This window comes from Salvelinus alpinus, chromosome 22 (assembly GCF_045679555.1).
Source record: "Salvelinus alpinus chromosome 22, SLU_Salpinus.1, whole genome shotgun sequence".
NCBI lineage: Eukaryota > Metazoa > Chordata > Actinopteri > Salmoniformes > Salmonidae > Salvelinus > Salvelinus alpinus.
This window is the reverse complement of record NC_092107.1, coordinates 29,373,963-29,395,578: the sequence shown is the minus strand read 5'-3', so window position 1 is coordinate 29,395,578 and position 21,616 is coordinate 29,373,963. Positions and strand designations below refer to the sequence as shown.

The window sequence follows — 21,616 nt, the reverse complement described above, 5'->3', positions numbered from 1 at the left end:
TATGCACTATACAGTATGCACATCTTGTTGTGTGTGTCAGTGTGTTAGCGCATATGTCCCACCAGGTTTGTATCCACTTGCGATGCAAGCCAGCTCGCTCTTGGTCTCCCAGCATTGCATGGTGGATCTCCATCTCTCCCACTCTGGTGGTTCTGGAGGCCTGCTATCACACAGAGTCTGGAACATGACAAGAATAAAATAGAGAACTTATGTGTCTACGTCCGGAACCGCTCTCATCCCCTGTTCAGATACACATCCCCATAGCCGCTGGGTAACTGTCTGTAAGACAACACCACTCTCTTTGACAAGACACAGAATAACCCCATTGAGACAAACACCTCAGGCAATTTTCATAAAGTGTCTGACAAAGTTATTTGGATCACATAACTGTGCTTAACATTCCCACCAAGAGGTTTCAATAAGGTGTGTGCTTATAAAAATGCTCAGGGCAAAGTCGTGACCGTATTTCAAAAATATAAAATTGGATGGTTCCAGCCTTGATGATGTTTTTCCAGCTACAGTTCTGCACGTCTTTGTTAACTTTGGTGGAGCACTTTAAATCGCCATTACAAAGAGATTTTTGTACAGAAAATTTACTCAATACCTCCTTTTTATTAGAAATCTCCTTCCCTGAAAAATGTGAATAGTCTGTGCCTGCAACCGAGAAAATTCTCAGGTCTTTAAACCCCCTCTAGAGAACCAAACATTTACCCGATAGTGCTTTTAGATCTAAGAGGCTTTCTCAGAGGGTGTGAGGACTTAAATATTTGATAAGTTAATGAATAGCTGTAATTCCTACTCCTACAGATTGGACAATTCTCTGAATTTCACAGGCAGTTAAGACATACTAGTCACTCAGTGATTTTAGCACTTCCTAGCACTCTAGAGTCTATCTTTCATTGAGTTTAATGGAGTCACTTTGGGAGAACTGTGGTAAAGAAGTACCGCTGAAACACCAAACAAAGAATGCATTAAAAGCTGAGAGGACTGCAGACTCATGGCATTATAAGTGAGAGTTGATAAAGGGATACGAGAGGAAAGCACCTTTCTGTTGCATTTGCATGATGAACTGTGTGCACTCACTTTTTTGTTGTTGACTATTTGTGTTTGACATTTTACTTCATTGTTAGGAGCTAGTAACATAAGCATTTCACTGCATCCGCTATAACATCTGCTAAACGATGTACGCCACCAACACACTTTGATTTGATATATTAGATAGTGCTGTAGATACTTCTATTTTCTGAGAGTTGCCCAGAGTGGCTCTGTTATCCAGGTGTTGTTTGAGCTGTGTCTTCTGATCTCTGAGAAGACAGGCTTTCTGATTGGACACCACTTTCTCCAACTCAGACATCTTCTCCCGCAGCTCCTGATTGGCCCTGGAGAGGTCAGCTGACCTAGATGACAAATCCGCAAGCGCATTTCTCAACTGAAGAGAAAGAGAGAGACACATAAACAGAAGGGAAAGACAGAAATAAAGAGTGATGAGGAACGAGGCCGGATGATATTTCATGTTCATGTTCATGAGTTCTGACTGATGATGGAGTGTGAGAGAGAGTGCAGTACCTCTGAGATTTCTCTCTGTGACAACCTCTTCACAGAGTCCCTCTCTTTCCTTATCTGAAGCTTCATAGATTCCAGATGCTCTGACCATCGACCATTCTCTGTTCTGGCCTCAGCCAGCTCCGTCTCTCTGATAGACATGCAAAATTTAGACATGAATGTCACATTCATGCTAAGTAACCATGTACGCTTTCACATAATTAAACCACACTAAAATAAACCCCCACTATCTACATTAGTCCTAGTTAGTTACCTCTGTGTGATGTTGTTCTGGGGTTGGTCTCTGGCTCGGTCTAGGTTGGCCTGCAGAGTGCTGTTGGCCAACACAACCTGCTCCAAACTCTGGGCTAGTTTCTTGTTGTCCAGCCTTGCAACATCCAAGGCCTTATGCAAGGGTTCCAGCTAGAGAATCAAATGTATCTTTGTAAACTACTATGACTATTAAAAGGTAAGAGCTGTTTGTGGGTACATGTGTGTTGATGACTCATTAATGGATGTAGTTACCATTTAGTTTTTCTTGGAGCTTCTCCACCTTTGCCTGTAGCCTCTGCATCGCTCTCTGACCCTGCAGTCTGACAAATACATTGGTTGTTCAAACATACACCCATATATACATACACAACAGACAGACACACACCTACCCATCTCTTCTGAGTGAGGCTAGCTCCTGCTCTTGTCGCCCCACCTCCTTCTGTACAGACTCAGTGTTGTGTTGCAGACGGGAGTGGGAGGCCAAAACATTCTCCAGGGTTTGAGCCACACTGCCCCCACCCTGACGAGACACACCTAGCCAGCCCTCCAGCTCACACAGCTACAGGACAAACACAAAGAGCAGAATCAGGTGAGTTAGTGCTGGGCTGGAACAAAAGCATGCATACACCCAGTAGCTCTCCAGGACCCAGGTTGGGTAACCATTTTACTAGCCCTTTGACCTTGTCCCCATGCTGCTCCTGCAGTTTGTCCAGTTGTCCCCTCAGGGTCTGGCTGTCCCTGAGAGTCTCGTCTCTGGCTGACATCGCCGGCACCACCTCCCCCTCCTTCACCTGGACTGCAGCCTGGGCCTGCCTGAGCCTCCAATTTATGACAGGTTGTCTTTAGGGTGCTAATTTCAGAGCTGACCTGTAGGAGAGTAGACAGGTGTATGTTAGGGAGTTAACTTGTTTTTGACATATGAACACATTACTACATGACCACATTACTACCATGAGTGTGTGTACCTGTGTGTACTTGTCCTCTAACACAGAGCTCAATGTGCGTTGTTGGACACTTCCTACATGGGTGTCCCTTAAAGCTTGCAGCTCCTCCTGGTCTGGTGAAGAGGAAGAGCATTAGGAGGAAATACACTTCAACATGAGGATACATCAACACACACATATCAACAGGTGTGGTCGGTGTGTTTTAGTCAGTGGTATAAATTACTTAAGTAAAAATACCAATAAAGTACTACTTAAGTCATTTTGGGGGGGTATCTGTACTTTACTAATTTATATTTTTGACTACTTTACCTTCACTCCATATATTTTCCCTGACACATTTTGAATGATTAGCAAAAAAGGAAAATGGTCCTATTCACGCAATTATCAAGAGAACATCCCTGGTCATCCCTACTGCCTCTGATCTGGCAGACTCACTAAGCACAAATGCTTCGTTTGTAAATTATATCCGAGTGTTGGAGTGTGCCCCTGGCTCTCCGTAAATTAAAGAAACAAGAAATTCATACTGTCTGGTTTGCTTAATATAAGGAATTTGAAATTATTTATACTTTTACTTTTGATACGAATGTATATTTTAGCAATTACATTTACTATTCATACTTAAGTATATTTAAAACCAAATACTTTTAGACTTTTACTCAAGTAGTATTTTACGGGGTGACTTTCACTTTTACTTGAGTAATTTTCTATTAAGGTATCTTTACTTTTACTCAAGTATGACAATTGGGTACTTTTTCCATCACTGGTTTTATGTGTAAAGTCCTTACCTGTAGCTTCCCTTTCTCATAGGCCAGGTTGTTCTTACTGTCTGTCAGCTCCTTCAGCATCTACTCCACCTGCTGCTGAGCAATTTGGGTAAAGAGGACACCATGAGATGAGAGGTGAGGGGAAATTAAAGATAATAATAGAGAAAGTATGTTACATACAAACACACATTCACTATGGATGGACAGATTTAAAGTGATGTGACCCCAGTCTGTAGATACTGAATGGATCGCTCACCTGCTGGTGCTCCATGGCAGCCAGCTTTCCCATGAGCCTCCTGTTCTCTTCCTCCTGCTTCTGCAAGGTGGAGCTCAGACTGCCTGCCTCCAACTGTCAATAACACAGGATGAAAAGTGGACAGAGGACAGTTAAGGAAGATATGGTCAGATTCAGACACAAAGTGTTTTCACTGTTAATGCTGAGGCCCTTTTCATACTGCGGAGACCCATTTCATAATACGGAGGCCCATCAGAGATCTTTGGCAGTACAGTACCTTGACTTTAGCGAGTTGCGTTTCCAGAGCACTCCTCTCACCCTCTAGCTTGGTGACCACAATGCACATCTGTGACCCAAAGACAGAGAGATAAGGACATACTGTAACATTTAAGGACATCCACAGACACTATAAAAAGAGACAATGCAAAGCACAGTTAGGTTTTAACAACCTTATACTCTTAGGCTATGTATTTTCTAAGAGACATGGCAGCTGCACCTCAGTCTTTGCACTGTCCCTGTCTGTCCTCACAACCTCCGCTTCCTTTACATACGAGTTCAGATCCCCTCGCAACCTCTCAATGGTACGATCCAAAAGCTCCCGCTGAGTGACAACTGTCTCTTGGGCAACTGCGGAACTCTGCAGTAGTCGGGCATGGTCAACCTTCAGAGTCTCCGTGTGGAGCAGAAAGAGAGGATGTGGTGGATGTGTGTGGCTAGCATTATCATTGAGATCCTATTCATTCCTCATTCATAGAGATGATTAATTCCTATGAGTATTAGCTTTAGCACCCACAGCTCCATCTGCAATTTAACTTTAGCTGATAGTGCCCCCTGAAGTTCTGCCTGGATACTTCCAGAAGGAGGTCTTGCTCCTGCAGCTGCTTGGCCACACGACTCCTCTCTGCCTGAGAGAGACACAGGAATAGAATAACATGTAGCCTGGACGAACGAACGAACGAACGAACGAACGAGAGACTATATATTTTAGCAATTTGAGATGGAAGGGAGTTCCATGCAATAATGGCTCTATATAATACTCTACGCTTTCTTGAATTTGGGGACTATGAAAAGACCCCTGGTGGCATGTCTGGTGGGGTAAGTGTGTGTCAGAGCTGTGCGTAAGTTGACTATGCAAACAATTAGGAATTTTCAACACATAACCAAGAGAGACTGGCATGCATAGTATTTATATTAGCCCTCTGATTACAATAAGGAGCAAGACGTGCCGCTCTGTTCTGGATCCGCTGCAGCTTAACTACAGTGCATTCGGAAAGTATTCAAACCCCTTGACCTTTACCACATTTTGTTACGTTACAGCCTCATTCTACAATGGATTAAATTGTTTTTTTCTCTCATCAATCTACACACAATAACCCATAATGACAAAGCAAAAACAGGTTTTTAGAAACGTTTGCAAATTTATTACAAAGAAAAAACTGAAATCTCTCATTTACGTAAGTATTCAGACCCTTTACTCAGAGACTTGTCCCGAAGCCACTCTTGCATTGTCTTGGCTGTGTGCTTAGGGTCGTTGTCCTGTTGGAAGGTGAACCTTTGACAGCTGTCTGAGGTCCTGAGCGCTCTGGAGCAGGTTTTCATCAATGATCTCTCTGTACTTTGCTCTGTTCATCTTTGCCCTAGACACGGTCCCGTGTGGCTCAGTTGGTAGAGCATGGCGCTTGCAACGCCAGGGTTGTGGGTTCATTCCCCACGGGGGGATCAGGATAAATATGTATGAACTTTCCAATTTGTAAGTCGCTCTGGATAAGAGCGTCTGCTAAATGACTTAAATGTAAATCTTGACTAGTCTCCCAGTCCCTGCCGCTGAAAAACATCCCCACAGCACGATGCTGCGACCACCATGCTTCACCGTAGGAATGATGCCAGATTTCCTCCAGACATGATGCTTGGCATTCAGGTCAAATAGTTCAATCTTTGTTTCTGATAGTCTTTTAGGTGCCTTTTGGCAAACTCCAAGCGGGCTCTCATGTGCCTTTTACTGAGGAGTGGCTTCCGTACAGCCACTCTACCATAAAGCCCTGTTTGGTGGAGTGCTGCAGAGATGTTTGCCCTTCTGGAAGGTTCTCCCATCTCCACAGAGGAACTCTGTAGCTCTGTCAGTGACCATTGGGTTATTGGTCACCTCCCTGACCAAGACTCTTCTCCCCCGATTGCTCAGTTTGGCCGGGCGGCCAGCTCTTGGAAGAGTCTTGGTGGTTCCAAACTTCTTCCATTTCAGAATGATGGAGGTCACTGTGTTCTTGGGGACCTTCAATGCTGCAGAAATGTTTTCATACCCTTCCCCAGATCTGTGCCTCGACACAATCCTGTCTCGGAGCTCTATGGACAATTCCTTTGACCTCATGGCTTGGTTTTTGCTCTGACATGCACTGGCAACCGTGGGACCTTATATAGACAGGTGTGTGAGTTTACAAATCATGTCCAATCAATTAAATTTACCACAGGTGGACTCCAAGTTGTAAAAACATCAAGGATGATCAATGGAAACAGGATGCACCTGAGCTCAATTTCAAGTCTCATAGCAAAGGGTCTGAATACTTATCTAAATAGGGTATTGTTTTTTCTTCTTTTTTATAAACATGCAAAAATTTCTAAAACCTGTTTTCACTTTGTCATTATGTGGTATTATGTGTAGATTGCTGAGAATAAGGCTGTAATGTAACAACATGTGGAAAAAGGGAAGGGGTCTGAATACTTTCCGAATGCACCGTAGGTCTTTCTTGGCAGCACTTGACCACATGGCTGGACAATAATCAATATAAGACAAAACTAGCGCCTGCAGGACTTGCTTTGCTGAGTGTGGTGTCAAAAAAGCATAACATCTCTTTATTACAGACAAACCTCTCCCTATCTTTATAACTATTGAATCTATTTGTTTTAACCATGACAGTTTACAATCTAAGCTAATGCCAAGTAATTTAGTCTCCTCAACTTGTACAACAGCCACACCATTCATTACCAGATTCAGCTGAGGTCTATAGCTTAGGGAAAGATTTGTACCAAATACAATGCTCTTAGTTTTAAAGATGTTCATGACCAGTTTATTACTGGCCACCCATTCCAAAATGGACTGCAACTCCTTGTTAAGGGTTTCAGGGACTTCATTAACTGTGAATGCTGACACGTATATGGTTGAATCATCAGCATACATAGACACACAGGCATTGTTAAATTCCAGTGGCATGTCATTGGTAAAAATAGAAAAAAGTAGAGGGCCTAGAGAACTGCCCTGCGGTACACCACACCCTACAGGTTTGGCATTAGAGAATCTTCCATTAAAGAAAACCCTTTGAGTTATTTTAGATTGCCATATCGTGGATTCAGAGCTGAGATTGAAAAGCCATTAAACCTAAGTTCTCTCAACAACAGGTTATGGTTAATAACATCAATGCACTGAAATCTAACAGAACAACTCCCACAATATTCTTATTATCAATTTCTTTCAACCAATCATCAGTAATTTGTGTCAGTACAGTACATGTTGAGTGCCCCTTCCTTTAAGCATGCTGAAAGGCTGTTGTCAATTTGTTAAAACCTCTTAAGGATCCGCACCTTTTTAAAATTTTCGCCTAAAATGACATACCCAAATCTAACTGCCTGTAGCTCAGGACCTGATACCATTTGAAAGGAAACACTTTGAAGTTTGTGGAAATGTGAATTAAATGTAGGAGAATATAACACATTAGATCTGGTAAAAGATAATACAAAGGAAAAAAACAGTGTTTTTTTGTATTTTTTTTGTACCATCATCTTTGAAATGCAAGAGAAAGGCCATAATGTCTTATTCCAGCCCAGGCGCAATTTAGATGTTGGCCACTAGATGGCAGCAGTGTATGTGCAAAGTTTTCGACTGATCCAATGAACCATTGCATATCTGTTCAAAATGTTGTATCAAGACTGCCCAAATGTGCCTGATTATTAATTGATTTATTAATACATTTTCAAGTTCCTAATTGTGCACTCTCCTCAAACAATAGCATGGTATTCTTTCACTGTAATAACTACTGTAAATTGGACAGTGCAGTTAGATTAACAACAATTTAAGCTTTCTGCCAATATCAGATGTATCTATGTCCTGGGAAATGTTCATGTTACTTACAACCTCATGCTAATCACATTAGCCTACGTTAGCTTAACGTAGGGGGGGGGGCACCGATACTGTAGAGGTTTAACAGAGAAATAGCATTGTATTTGCAAACACAATTTTTTTCCAAAAGTTGCTCAGAGCTGGTAGCAAGCTGATAGGTCTGCTGTTAGAACCAGTAAAGGCTGCTTTACCACTCTTGGGTAGCGGATTTACTTTGGCTTCCCTCCAGGCCTGAGGACAAACACCTACCTCTAGACTAAGATTAAAGATATGACAGATAGCAGTGGTCATAGAGTCAGCTAACATCCTCAGTAGCCTTCCATTTAAGTTGTCAATGCCAGGTTTGTCATTATTGATCAATAACAATAATGTTTCCACCTGTCCCACACTCACTTCACAAAATTGTAACTTAATGCTTTTCTTTCATAATTTGTTTTTTTATGCATGAATACAATGACTCACTGTTCGTTGTTGGCATTTCCTGCCTAAGTCTTCCCACTTTGCCAAATAAGTAATCATTAAAATAATTGCCAACATCAAATGGTTGTGATGAATAAGATCTGATTAGCTTAAAGATGGAGTTAAATTTGTCTTTCTGCCCATAGTTTCATTTAAAGTAAGCCAAAATGTTGTTTTTTTCCATCATTCTTTATATCATTGATCTTGGCTTCATAATACAGTTTCTTTAAGTTAAGTCATATAATTTCTCAATTTGTGCCGCTAGACTTATTAGCCACTCCTTTTGCCCAATCTCTTTCAACCATACAGTTTTTCAATTCCTCATCAATCCATGGAACCTTACCAGTTCAAACAGTCAGTTTCTTAACAGGTGCATGTTTATCAATAATTGGAAGAAGCAATTTCATAAATGCATCAAGTGCAGCATCTGGATGCTCCTTATTAAAACACATCAGACCAAAAAATATTTTGTACATCATCCACATAAGAGTTACACAAAAACTTTCGTACACTATTTTAGGCCCAGCTTTTGGAACCTTGGTTCTCCTAGATATAGCTACTATATTGTGATCACTGCATCCAATGGGTATGGATACAGATTAAGTGGTAACCTACACATGGTTTTAGAAATACTGTATACTCCAATCTATTGTTAAATAAGGGGGAATCAACGAGGGGCTATGCGTTCTTTGGAAAATAATGAATGACGTGGAAGGTACAGTATATGTTCCACGACGTGCTAGCGGAGTGACCTTCCACAGAGTTGCATTATTTTCCGGAGAACGCATAGTCCCGAGTTGATTATCCTTTTTATACCGCTAGAAGTAGCTAGAAAGTTCACTAGATAGGAACAGTAGTTGCCATAGTAACCAAACAGACTTCCTAGTTTTGTTTAGTACTAGCTTGCCATTATGAAAAGCGAATTCAACAATGCCAATAATGGTTTTCAATTAGACTTTTGCTTTCAAAAGCAGCTCAAACATAGAACATGTAAGACGGAACTATATCCATTGAATTCTACCGTGCAAATATACTGTGTGTTATAGGGAAATAATGCGCGCTCAAGAATGCCCTTCAAGCCAATAAGTATTCAACAATACCACGATATAATGAGCTGGGGCGTATTCATTACGGAAGCAAACAGCGAAAGGAGTTTCTATTGAACAAATTAGGGTAGGTCCCTTCCCGTTTCCTTCCGTTTGATAAGTTTTGTAATGAATATGCCCCAGTGTATCACCTTTTAAAATGGTGGGAGGCCTTTATTTCGTGTGACAAGTTTAGACGTTTTCCAATCTTTTCAGTTCAAGTGGCCTTCCACAATACAACTTATAAGGACAGGCAAAATCAGCAACAAACAACCTTATTGGCTATAAAAACCTAAAACCAAAATATTTTTACAGGCAACATAACATTCTCATATTGCAATGTGTGTACCTACAGTATTCAAGGTGCAATAGTGCACTAGCTGCTTTTGTTGTGTGAACACAGTAGTAAGTTGTGATGAATAGACTGAACGCAGATTATATACACACTTTAAAAATATATTTTACATTACTGATTAAACTGTACAAAAACACATGGAAGTACAAAATAAGTGCAAACAGAACACACATGACAACAGATAAAACTGATATTCAGTATCATTGCGGAGACTGCTTGGCCCGTAGCTTCTGTAAGGTTTTCTGTAACGAGAGAAAACAGAAATCATATCAATTCAAACTGACTAATGTTGATGTATATCAATCCACTTCAACTTTCAATTAATTCAATATACAGTAATGCCAGATACAGTATCATGTTAAATTCCTTTAAAATTTGGGGTATTTTAAATGTTACCGTGTGACCTTTTTTTGGCCTTCTCCCTGTTTTTGGCATATGCCTCCTGTCTGCTCCTGACCTCCTTCTGAAGCTTCACCTCATCTAGTCGGCTGTACAACCTGCAGGGAGACCATGAGAGAAACGGGTGGCACTGAAAAAACATCTTAGGTACCAGAGTAGGATATCATGTTAATGTGATGTGTGGTTGGGTCTTGTTCCAGCAGAATAGAAAGAACTTGTCACCTCTCTGTTCTCTGGCGCATGTCAGCCACACACATCATCTCAGGAGTGCTGATCCTCACCTCCCCAACCTTCTTCAGCTTGGCTTCACTCACCGAGGACAAAGAGAGGACTCTGTTCAGTAACAGTACAACGCCTAAGACCAAGTGTTTGACCCATCACTAACCCCACATTCCTTCCCCAAGAGTTGCCATGTGTTGGTTGGTTGTTAACACAATATTAGACGCATCTATTGTTACCTAGCATGGGAGGGGGCAAGGGAGTTTGGAGCTTTGGCTGTTGCTTTTTCTGCTTGGCATCCACTCCTGCATAGGTTGACTCTGCACTCCTCCCCTCTCTCCTGGGTTTAGTAGTGGATGGCTGAACAGTGGTTGGGTCAGACTGGGCCCTGGTGGTTGCTTTGGCTTCAGCCGTCTTGGCCTGAATCTCCTCCACCCTGTGGGCAGACCTCTGGATCAGGGCTCTGCGTTTCTCCTGGAAGGCCTCCTGTAGATTCACGCTGGGACACGACTGGAACTCCAGCAGCATTACTTGCCATGGAAAGAGAAAAAGTATAAACAAGGATTCACATCTGTACTTAAAGCACTTCAGGATCTTGTACAGACCAAGAAAGGACTCAGAAGAAAAGAGAGGAGTCAGAAGTTTCAGGTCTTCTGGTTCTCACCTGCATGAGAGGGGGTTGTCTCTTCCTCCTGTAGGCTGGCGTCCTCCTCTGGCAACACTGTCCACTCTGATTCCTAGAAAACATCACACCAAGGTCAGAGACTACCCAACAAAATGCATGCACAGGAGGAAGTTACAGCGAGATTCAGTTGCTCAGTCTTCACAGACTCCTCTGGTCATTGGGCAATTACCTTTTCCACAATACCTTCTTGGTCTGATACCTCATCCATCTCTCCTTCCTCAGCGAGTCCGTTGTCCTTTAAATGTGGTGTCTGTCAGGCTCACCAGGGTCAGCATGGAATCGTCCATTATCCCCTTCACACTGCCCACCTAAGAGAGAAGAGGAGAAAGACATCAAATCACAAAGATCAACTATTAGCATCAAAGACACCTTCTCAAAGCCCGCCTCGAGTGACATCCGTTAAACAACCCCTTCACTGGACCAATAGTCTGAAACATTTGAATAGTGAATTATATGTAATGACATACCATTATTCTCTCCCAGATGGGAGGGCTGATCTTTGACTCTGAACATAGCTGGACATCCGGCTCTCCTGCACCCAGGTCCTTAATAATAGCACCTCCTTGGTCAACTGTCTGAGGTGCTGGTGTGCTCTCCATATCAGTATCCCCGCCTTCAAGTGGCTTGTCCAAAGTGGGGACATCTTCACAGAGAGAGGCGCCTGAGAGGGAACATGCTGCCAGACCCCCCACTGCTGCTCCTGGGGATACACCCAGAGCAGAGTTATGAGGGAGGCACTGGGACGTGGTCAGCTGGTACAAGGAGTCGTACAGGGTAGGCGATGGCTGAGGTGGTTCCTCCCCTCCTCTCAGGCACTCAGGAGAGGGGTCAGAGGTGACAGACCAAGTGTTGTCCACAAACTCCTCTGAGCATGCAGAGATTTCAAGGTCCCCTGCAGGTGCTTCATGGTCACTTTCTTCTTCGTGGAAACATGGCCCCTCCACTTCCTCTTCTGGAAGGTGAAAGGTCATGGACGGTTCAGCGGTCTCGTTGTGTGTTACTTCAGCCAGGAGGGGGTGGAAGGAGTCAGAGGCTGGATCCACAGAGACAGAACATAGTAAAATATGATTAACAGTCTGAACCTAGTACCTCAGCCATACCATCACAACAAATGAGGGAAAGGGGAATACTAGTTAGGTGGGTCAACGATGTAGGAAATGGAGGATGAGGTCAGAATTATTTTTTTACAAAAAAAAAAATATATATATTTTTTTTTATCAGGAAATCCTGATTCATCATTAGAAAACATCTCGAATAGACTTACCCCCAGTCCTGTCTACTTCCTGGGAGCTGGTGCCAGAGCGCTGCAGGCACTGGTAGTGTGGCAGAGGTTCCAGTCCAGGGAGAAAGGAGCTGCTCAGTGAATGGGCTTCAGGGGCTCCCTCTCGGTCAGATGAGACTCCTGTCTGGCCCGAGCTTCTCAAATCCACCCAGCCTAGGAAGTTTGACCCATCAGCTCCTAATGTAGGGGGGGTTCAGTACAGCATTAGCAAGAAATGTGCTCTTGCACACTGAAATAAGACATGCAATAACACAAACCAACACACCCTAAGCAGACCGTCAATGAATATGGATGGAATATTACTGTTACCTGAGCTCCCACTCCATTGGGAAGCAGACTCATCCAGCTCTCCAACCTGAGGCCCCATAATCCAGCTCTCATCCTGGCCTTCATCCAGCCACTGGGATGACTGGTCCAGTCGCATCCTACCAATCAGCTGGCTCACAGAGGTTGATTGATTGGAGGGTCCACCAATCATTCTGCTCAAAGTCGAATCCCACCCGTGGTCCAGTGAGGTTGATTGACCTGAGAGCTGGCGAATCATTGGGCTGATAGTGGAGTCCTGCCCCTGGTCCAGAGCCAATGAGGAGGACTTGTCTGAGAGGCGATCTATGATCCGGTTGACAGTGCTGTCCCATTCCTGAATAAGATTTTTAAAAAAGTCAATGTTGATACTAAAACAACAAAATTTGAGTATTTACTCTGAACCCATATTGCCATTGAATGGAGTGTGAGGGTGTGGATGAACCCACTTGGTCGTGCCTCTGAGCTCCTGACTCGGTGTCCAAGGGGAGAGTGTGTGGGTCGGGCCCCCCACACAGGTGACCTGTCTGGTCCCTCATTCTCCTGCAGTTGCTTTGACCGGGGCTTCTGCTGCTGCTGGGACACAGAGAAGCTGGGCTCCTCAAACACTGACCCCTCTATCACTGCAGAGGAACGTGGGTGGGAGGAGGAAAAATAATTAGAGAGGAAGGGGAATTGTAAGAGGCTGCTGTTTGGAAATTCCCATGGGTAGGATACTGCAATCAAAAAGAAAGATTAAAATTGTGTGTGTACCCATCTGGTTCCCAGGTTGAACTCCCTGGTGTATTTGTCTATGATGCGCTGAATACTGCTGCCGTGTAGGAGTGAGTCTGAGATGGGAGACCCAGGACCAGATACGTCCCTACAGGAATTGTGTCTTCGCGAAGAGGAGCCATTGACCGATGATTTTTTCCCTCTTCCAAACCCAGCCAAGAGCAGGGAAGAGTCTTATAGGGGGGGAAAATAAAACAGACGATTAGATTTCTCCATTTTAAATGCAACTATCATTTATCAATAAGAATTTCTGACATGACTGGCCTGGATAGATAATTGATTAGGCTTACAAACAAGTCACACACACACCTATTTTGGTGGAGGTGTGTTCAGGGTCAGTGGTGGCGAAGCTGGCAGAAGAGATGGTGGTGGAGGACAGGTAGTCTGGTTCTGAGGGTCTACCAGCTGACTGGAAGGACAGGCTCTCCAACTGGACAAAACAGTTGACAGGGACACAACACAGGGGAAGACACCAGGGTTAGACAAGGTTTGATAACATAGCGAGTGTATATACAGTGCATTCAGAAAGTGTTCAGACCACTTTACTTTTTCCACATTTTGTTACGTTACAGCCTTATTCTAAAATGGATTAAATACATGTTTTTCCTCAATCTACACACAACACCCCATAATGACAAAGCGAAAACAGGTTTTTAGAATTTAGACTAGAAATACCTTATTTACATCCTTGATGTTTCTACAACTTCATTAGAGTCCACCTGTGGTAAATTCAATTGAATGGACATGATTTGGAAAGGCACACACACTTATCTATACAAGGTTCCACAGTTGACAGTGCATGTCCGAGCAAAAACCAAGACATGAGGTCAAAGGAATTGTCAGTAGAGCTCCGAGACAGGATTGTGTCGAGGCACAGATCTGGGGAAGGGTACCAAAACATTTCTGCAGGATTGAAGGTCCCCAAGAACACAGTGGCCTCCATCATTCTTAAATGGAAGATGTTTGGAACCACCAAGACTCTTCCAAGAGCTGGCCATCCGGCCAAACTGAGCAATTGGGGGAGAAGAGCCTTGGTCAGGAAGGTGACCAATAACCCGATGGTCACTGACAGAGTTCCTCTGTGGAGATGGGAGAACCTTCCAGAAGGACAAACATCTCTGCAATACTCCAACAATCAGGCCTTTATGGTAGAGTGGCTGGACAGAAACCACTCTTCAGTAAAAAAGGCACATGACAGCCCGCTTGGAGTTTGCCAAAAGGCACCTAAAGACTCTCAGACCATGAGAAACAAGATTCTCTAGTCTGATGAAACCAAGATTGAACTCTTTGGCCTGAATGCCAAGCATCACACCTGGAGGAAACTTGGCACCATCCCTACATTGAAGCATGGGGGTGGCAGCATCCAGCATCATGCTGTGGGGATGTTTTCAGTGGCAGGGACTGGGAGACTAGTCAGGATCGAGGGAAAGATGAACGGAGCAAAGTAGAGAGATCCTTGATGAAAACCTGCTCCAGAGCACTCAGGACTTCAGGCTGGGAAGGTTCACCTTCCAACAGGACAACGACCCTAAGCACACAGCAAAGACAACACAGGCGTGGCTTCGTCTCTGAATGTCCTTGAGTGGCTCAGCCAGAGCCCAACCCGATTGAACATCTCTGGAGATACCTGAAAATAGCTGTGCAGCAACGCTCCCCATCCCAACTGACAGAGCTTGAGAGAATCTGCAGAGAGGAATGGGAGAAACTCCCCAAATACAGGTGTGCCGAGCTTGTAGAGTCATACCCAAGAAGACTTGAGTCTGTAATTGCTGCCAAAGGTTCTTCAACAAAGTACTGAGTACTTAAGTAAATGTGCTATCAGTTTATTTATAAATTTGCTAAAATGTCTAAAAACCTGTTTTTGCTTTGTCATTCTGAGGTATTGTATGTAGATTGATGAGGGGAAAAAATCTATGTAATCAATTTTAGAATAAGGCTGTAACGTGATGGATTCTGGGTTCTATCAGGTATTCTATTGAAATATTGAGTGCTATGCTTTAGAGGGTCTACACCAGAAGTTAATGGTAGGAGGAAAGTATATGGTGTGCAATTAAGCTTGGAATGTACTGAGTGTAGGGAAAACGATCATGTGGCAGGCATTGATAAGAGGAGAGAGAGTCATGGATTAGTGATGAAGGGGTCAGGTCAGGTTAAGGGAGAAGGACAAGTTTGCAGTTTCACTTAGTTTCCTGCCTAGCAATAAATATACAATGTTTAGCGAGGAGGAGACTCAAAGTGGTATATATATACCACCACTATTGTAAACATGTTTTTGTCGATTTAGCTGTTCGATCCTTTGGGAGGAATAAACTTGGTTTAAGTTTTCATAGTGTCCGTCGAGTTCTTACTCTGATAACTAGAACCTAACAAACGTAACAAAATGTGGAAAAAGTCAAGGAGTTTGAATACTTTCCGAATGCACTGTAAATAATACTGTGGAAAGAGCTCAGTTCAAGTGTAGAAACCCTCATGAAATATGTTTTCACATATAGTTCAGGAATATTTGATTTACATCATGGCTCAGAAAGAAAATACAGACACACACACACACACAGAGAGCTCAGTTCAAGTGTAGAAACCATCATTAAATATATTTCAAATATACTTCAGGACAATATTGATTTACATCATCGCTCAGAAAGGAAACAGGAATCCAGACACGAACACAAGACACAAATACAACAAACTTATTCTCAAGCAATATCATGGGCATTGTAGGACAGACCATAAACACTCAGATTTGATAACTCCTCAATTTATCCACAATATGGTGGACCTCCGAGGGAGCCAAATATAACCAGTAAAAACCCTCAGACATAAATCATGGGTTAAACTTGCCTCAGGAGATTTTCCAGGGACACCTCTCCCAAACTCAGAGGAGTGATGAGACTGTTCTGTGCAGACTGGGGTGGGATCCAGGAAAAATAATAGTTGGATTAGAGTGAATGAAAATGTCAGAGGACCCCATGACCATCAGTCTAAATCTAAGTGAAAGGATCCCTGTCATATACTCCTGTGGTAACCACCCTGGCATAAGATAACTTCCTATTCCCCTTCATCCATTTCCTCCTTTCCTTACCAGGTTCAGGAGAGGCACCAGCCTCCAGCCGTAATCTCTCTCTCCAGGATAGCTTGCTGGATCTACCAGACCCGGTTAATGTCTCACTCCCAGCTGTGTGTTCCCCTACACTGAACACAGAGGTGCTGGAGTGACCTCTCTCAGAGTGGGCCGAGTGGTCCTGTTCTTCTGGGAATGCCCTTTCAATACGAGACAGCCTCACACTCCCTTCTGGACCTGTGGACACAGCACAGAGTAGCTGGTTAGAGATACACCCTTGTTTATGAAGAATGTATACAAGTGGTTACCAGAGCTGACCACTGCCACGTTTGGTGTAGTGTATGGTGCCCCCTGAGTGTGTGGCTGGCTGGCCGACCTGTGATCAGGCTGGCGTTAGCTGGCGTCTCCACCTCCTGGATGGCACTGAGCTCATGCTGCTCTGTCATCTCCATGACGGCCAGCCTGGCACGGGCCACCGGGGGTTTGGCTGCTCGGGGGTGGTGGTGGGGAAGTTGGTGAGGGGCAGGTCTGTCTGGGTGTGAACTCTGGACATTGAGTGTGTTGTCTTGGCTCAGATTAACTTCTACAGATGATGTTTGCCCATTGGACTCGATGGCCCTGAGCAGAGCTGCCATCAGATGGACACGCTCTGACCCCAGGACCTTTGACCCCAAACCATCAGCGATCTCTGGACCAGGCTTGGGGAGCCACACACACCGACACAGAGAGAGACCGGCAGACACAGAAGTCTGGTAAACTACTTTAGAGTCAGTAGACAAGAGTATATCCACGCAATTTCATTGAAATAATTTACATGTTTGGGCTACCTATTTATTTTATATGTTAGTGTTACTCTTATTTTTTGAATCACTTTAAACCAATAGTGGCCCTGTCTTAGTAACAGCAGGTAAAACCCTTCAGGTATTGTTTGTTTCCTCACCTGTGTCTCATCAGCAGTGAGCAGTGCCTGTAAATCCTCCCTCTGCTCTTCCTCCAGCCATCTCCGTTCTTCCTCCTGCTCCCTCTGGGCCTCGCGTATCTCCTGCCTCTGCCTCTCCACCTCTTCCCCAGACCTGGCTGAGGCCCGCAGGACAGGCCCAGGCTTCACCGGGGCCTCCCCAGGGAGAGTAGCTGACTCTTCTGAAAGGGTTGGGCTGATGGCTGGGATGGAGTCCGTTTTTGATGGGAGTGGGATGTGTGGAGTAGAGTGGAGGGAAACAGGATGTGGTCTGTAGGACTGGGGGTCCAACGAGGTAGAGGTAGCCTCTCAGGGAGGTCCTCTGTGACAATACTAAACACATTGTCCGCCAGCCAAGCAGAAACACCTGCTCTTTGGTCTCTCAGGCTTTTAGCGGTGGGTTCTAGCTGCACTGGTGAGGCCCTGGAGTTGATATGCGAGCAGACTGTTGCGCCAGGAAGGAAGAGAGTTTGAGCCAAGATGGAGGGCTCCCGTGTGGGGAGGTCCAGAGGGGTGTGAGCTCTAGAGTGGGTACTAAGTGCTACAGGGAGACAGGGGAGAAGGGCAGAGCCAGAGGGGAGTTCTAGTGGCACTACCACACTACTTTAAAGTGTGGTAGAGGACAGGCTGTGGTACCAGGAGGGAGACATGTTGACGTAGTTATACCAGAATAGCAGTTTCTTAGCGTGTGTTGGTACTCTTCCAGACGCCGGCGAGTCTCTTCCACTGACTGCTTATGAAGGCTAAGAGATGGAAACATAGAAAAATATGGGGGGGTTATTCCCAAAAACAACCATAACAGAAGATTTTAATTGTATTGTTACATACAATAGATAGGTGCGGTGAGATGTTTTTTTATACAAGGTCAGCCACAGCAAATTAGCGTTCAGTGCCTTGTTCAAGGGCACAGACAGATTTTTCACCTTGTCTGCTCGGGTATTCTAACATTTACATTTAAGTCATTTAGCAGACGCTCTTATCCAGAGCGACTTACAAATTGGTGCATTCACCTTATGATATCCAATGGAACAACCACTTTACAATAGTGCATCTAACTCTTTTAAGGGGGGGGGGGTTAGAAGGATTACTTTATCCTATCCTAGGTATTCCTTAAAGAGGTGGGGTTTCAGGTGTCTCCGGAAGGTGGTGATTGACTCCGCTGACCTGGCGTCGTGAGGGAGTTTGTTCCACCATTGGGGTGCCAGAGCAGCGAACAGTTTTGACTGGGCTGAGCGGGAACTGTACTTCCTCAGAGGTAGGGAGGCGAGCAGGCCAGAGGTGGATGAACGCAGTGCCCTTGTTTGGGTGTAGGGCCTGATCAGAGCCTGAAGGTACGGAGGTGCCGTTCCCCTCACAGCTCCGTAGGCAAGCACCATGGTCTTGTAGCGGATGCGAGCTTCAACTGGAAGCCAGTGGAGAGAGCGGAGGAGCGGGGTGACGTGAGAGAACTTGGGAAAGTTGAACACCAGACGGGCTGCGGCGTTCTGGATGAGTTGTAGGGGTTTAATGGCACAGGCAGGGAGCCCAGCCAACAGCGAGTTGCAGTAATCCAGACGGGAGATGACAAGTGCCTGGATTAGGACCTGCCCTGCTTCCTGCGTGAGGCAGGGTCGTACTCTGCGAATGTTGTAGAGCATGAACCTACAGGAACGGGTCACCGCCTTGATGTTAGTTGAGAACGACAGGGTGTTGTCCAGGATCACGCCAAGGTTCTTAGCACTCTGGGAGGAGGACACAATGGAGTTGTCAACCGTGATGGCTATGTAATTCTAATTCTATATATATATATTCTATATATAATATGTAATTCTATATATATATATGTAATTCTAACCAGCGACCCTTTGGTTACTGGCCCAACACTAACCGCAAGGCTACCTGCCACCCTACGATATCTGCTGTGCACATGCGATACGCAAAATCAGCAATAGGCAGCTCTTTCAAATTTCATCATACGAATCAGCCATTGTGAGAAACACACCTGTTCTGGTCTAAGAGACACTGCTGATACTCTCTGATTCTCCTGGAGTGGTCATCCTCAGCAGCTGAGTGTATAGTAGACTGCACAGGGACAACCACAGAACAAGTCAGTGTCGCTATTGCATGTGGAAACACACAGAGCGCAGTTCAAGTGTAAAAACCATCATGAAATATATTGAAAAATAAAATTCAGGCTATTATTGATTTACATCATGACTCAGATACATTCACACAATCTCACCCACATCCACTTACATCAGGAGATGGAGCAGCAGGGCTGACGTCCTGGGCTGGTGTTTTCGGTGTTCCAGATGCAGCAGCAGCAGTGTCTTGGGTCATGGCCGTCTGTAGCTGCCCTCTCTCTTCCTGGGCCTCCTGTAGTAGCAGCAGCTCCGGCCTGCTGTTCTTCTCCCCTAAATCCTGTAGCAGAGCTATCTGCTCCTGCCTCTCCAGCTCCTCCTCCTGGAAAACAGAGGCACCCACAGGTCAAACTATGAGCTTTCAGCTTTAGAGACACTTTCCCAGAAAGGTAAATACATTCACTTGTTTTATTATACATCCCCTCAAGACAGAAATATTACACAGACATGTTATAGACATGCATGAATGGTACCCTTCTCTTCCTCTCGGTTTCAAATGTGTGGATCTTGATGGCTTGTTAATCAGGATGGAGCAGGGTACCAGCTACTATGTACTCCTCTGTTGTCTCTATAGCTGAACAGATAAAATACATGAAGTGGAAAATCAAACAAACACTGGGACGCTATTTTCTCAATCAATGCTTCTCTTGACTCTTCAACTTTTGATAGCAAATACAGACGGTCTACTAAGGGCTCACTAACCTTGGGCTGGCTGAGAGGGGTCAGGGAGTCTGGGACTAGTGGTCAACGGTCGGCCCCGCTTTTCGCTGGCCAGAGAGCCTGACTCAATGGTCGTACCACCTGAGGTCGTGTCGCGCTCCGCTGTCTGAATAGTTTGGCAGTCAGACGTGGGGTCAACCAGCCTCCGGTAGCCCCACTGGTGTCTCTGTGACCTGATGCTGGTCAATAGTTTCTTCAAGGCCTGTCTGGGAGCACCACCTAGAGGCCTGGATGGTTCTACCATTAAAGGCAAAATAGTTGTTTATTTTGTGCACATGATCCGAATCCATTTATTACAGTTTGCATAACCTTTTTTGACAACACTATGGTCATCCTCTGATAGTCAGTAATTCAAACATTAATCAAAGCCAGAGTCCAACATCAGAATGTCATCCATCTTATCACCTTCATCCTGTTGTTCCTCTGCCCCAGCCAAGGGTGTAAGGTCAGGAGTGGCCTCCTCCAGGGTCAGGTCTAGGTCTTCATCCTGGCTGCCAGTGGACACAGCTGCGAGAGGCTCTGGGACCAGCTGCAGCACCAGGGCACCTTTCACTCCTGCAGGCAAGAGAGCAGTACATGTTTAATTAGACGAATAGAGAAACTCCATGCCCAACGTACTAATGGTAATTAGGTGTCCTAACGATGTGTCCACACGACTGTCTAGGATAGGGTAAATCTCTCCATTTCAATCAAGTAAAACAACTTATCTATGCACCAGGGCAATACCAACAAATTTTGTACTCATGGCCAGAGTAGAGCACTCGGGTCTGGTAGATCCTGATTTGGACCCCCCACCTCCCCTCCTTACTCCTCTCTCCAGTGTACATATCCTCAAAAGTGAACTCCATGTCCCTCTGCCAGTCCTCCCTCATCTCCTGTCTCTTGTAGAGCGGCTGGAAGATCTGGGCAGGCATCTGAGTCATCACCTGCCTGCGCCTCAACAGGTCTGTCTGATGCATGTGTTCCAGGTCCACCAGGAGACGCTCTCGGTCCTGACACAGCAGAAAAACATAAGTATTGCTGTTGTCTTGGCCTTGACGCATACAATATGCATTGAAAGGATTTCAGGCATTCCTTTAACAGCTCAGGACAGATTTATCCTCGTAATGCAGAAAGTTGTACATTAACTTTTCTGTCATGTTATCACTTGAATAGTCTTCAACAAGTTGAGTGTGATTGTGTAGAAGTATGTACCTGTGTGAGCCGTTCCCTCCTCAGTGCGTGGTTGCCCCTAAGACGAGCTTTCTCCAGCTGCTCCTGTCTCTCCCTCTGCTCCTCCTGTCCTAGCTCCTGCAGGTGCCGCACCTCCTCCCATGCCTTTGGCTGAGGGAAC

The 21,616-nt window shown here is 44.7% G+C and overlaps 2 protein-coding genes and 1 pseudogene across 7 annotated transcripts in view; all 3 read right to left on the bottom strand.

Moving 5' to 3' along the window:
• Positions 1 to 23: 23 nt before the first annotated feature.
• Positions 24 to 11,276, bottom strand: LOC139549647 (coiled-coil domain-containing protein 150-like; annotated as a pseudogene).
• LOC139549387 (uncharacterized) lies at positions 10,848 to 13,546 on the bottom strand. Of its 3 annotated transcripts, XM_071359849.1 has the most exons (9): positions 13,407 to 13,546; positions 13,113 to 13,276; positions 12,828 to 12,990; positions 12,660 to 12,785; positions 12,333 to 12,527; positions 11,536 to 12,101; positions 11,238 to 11,376; positions 11,048 to 11,120; positions 10,848 to 10,913 (listed from the first exon to the last, which is right to left on the bottom strand). In XM_071359849.1, exons 1-7 carry the CDS (start codon positions 13,408 to 13,410, stop codon positions 11,287 to 11,289), a joined length of 1,308 nt encoding a protein of 435 aa, XP_071215950.1. In that variant the 5' UTR covers positions 13,411 to 13,546; the 3' UTR covers positions 10,848 to 10,913; positions 11,048 to 11,120; positions 11,238 to 11,286. The 3 variants fall into 3 exon arrangements, with proteins under 3 accessions (XP_071215950.1, XP_071215951.1, XP_071215949.1); XM_071359850.1 differs by having other exon boundaries at positions 12,660 to 12,990; positions 13,103 to 13,276; XM_071359848.1 differs by having other exon boundaries at positions 12,660 to 12,990.
• A 3,040-nt stretch (positions 13,547 to 16,586) lies between these two features.
• Positions 16,587 to 21,616, bottom strand: part of LOC139549389 (centrosomal protein of 295 kDa-like) — a 6,099-nt gene continuing 1,069 nt past the window's right edge. The window contains exons 5-14 of one of the 4 annotated variants that reach the window (XM_071359852.1): positions 21,478 to 21,606; positions 21,092 to 21,275; positions 20,689 to 20,838; positions 20,266 to 20,520; positions 20,037 to 20,137; positions 19,679 to 19,885; positions 19,425 to 19,504; positions 19,089 to 19,164; positions 17,426 to 18,186; positions 16,587 to 16,722 (exon numbers count right to left, since the gene is read on the bottom strand). In XM_071359852.1, coding sequence (XP_071215953.1) covers positions 20,082 to 20,137; positions 20,266 to 20,520; positions 20,689 to 20,838; positions 21,092 to 21,275; positions 21,478 to 21,606 — 774 coding nt within the window. In that variant the 3' untranslated portion in view covers positions 16,587 to 16,722; positions 17,426 to 18,186; positions 19,089 to 19,164; ... (1 more) ...; positions 19,679 to 19,885; positions 20,037 to 20,081. Of the gene's footprint in view, positions 16,723 to 17,425; positions 18,187 to 19,088; positions 19,165 to 19,424; positions 19,505 to 19,678; positions 19,886 to 20,036; positions 20,138 to 20,265; positions 20,521 to 20,688; positions 20,839 to 21,091; positions 21,276 to 21,477; positions 21,607 to 21,616 lie in introns of those variants that run through there. The other 3 variants (XM_071359851.1, XM_071359855.1, XM_071359856.1) reach the window with 3 other exon arrangements.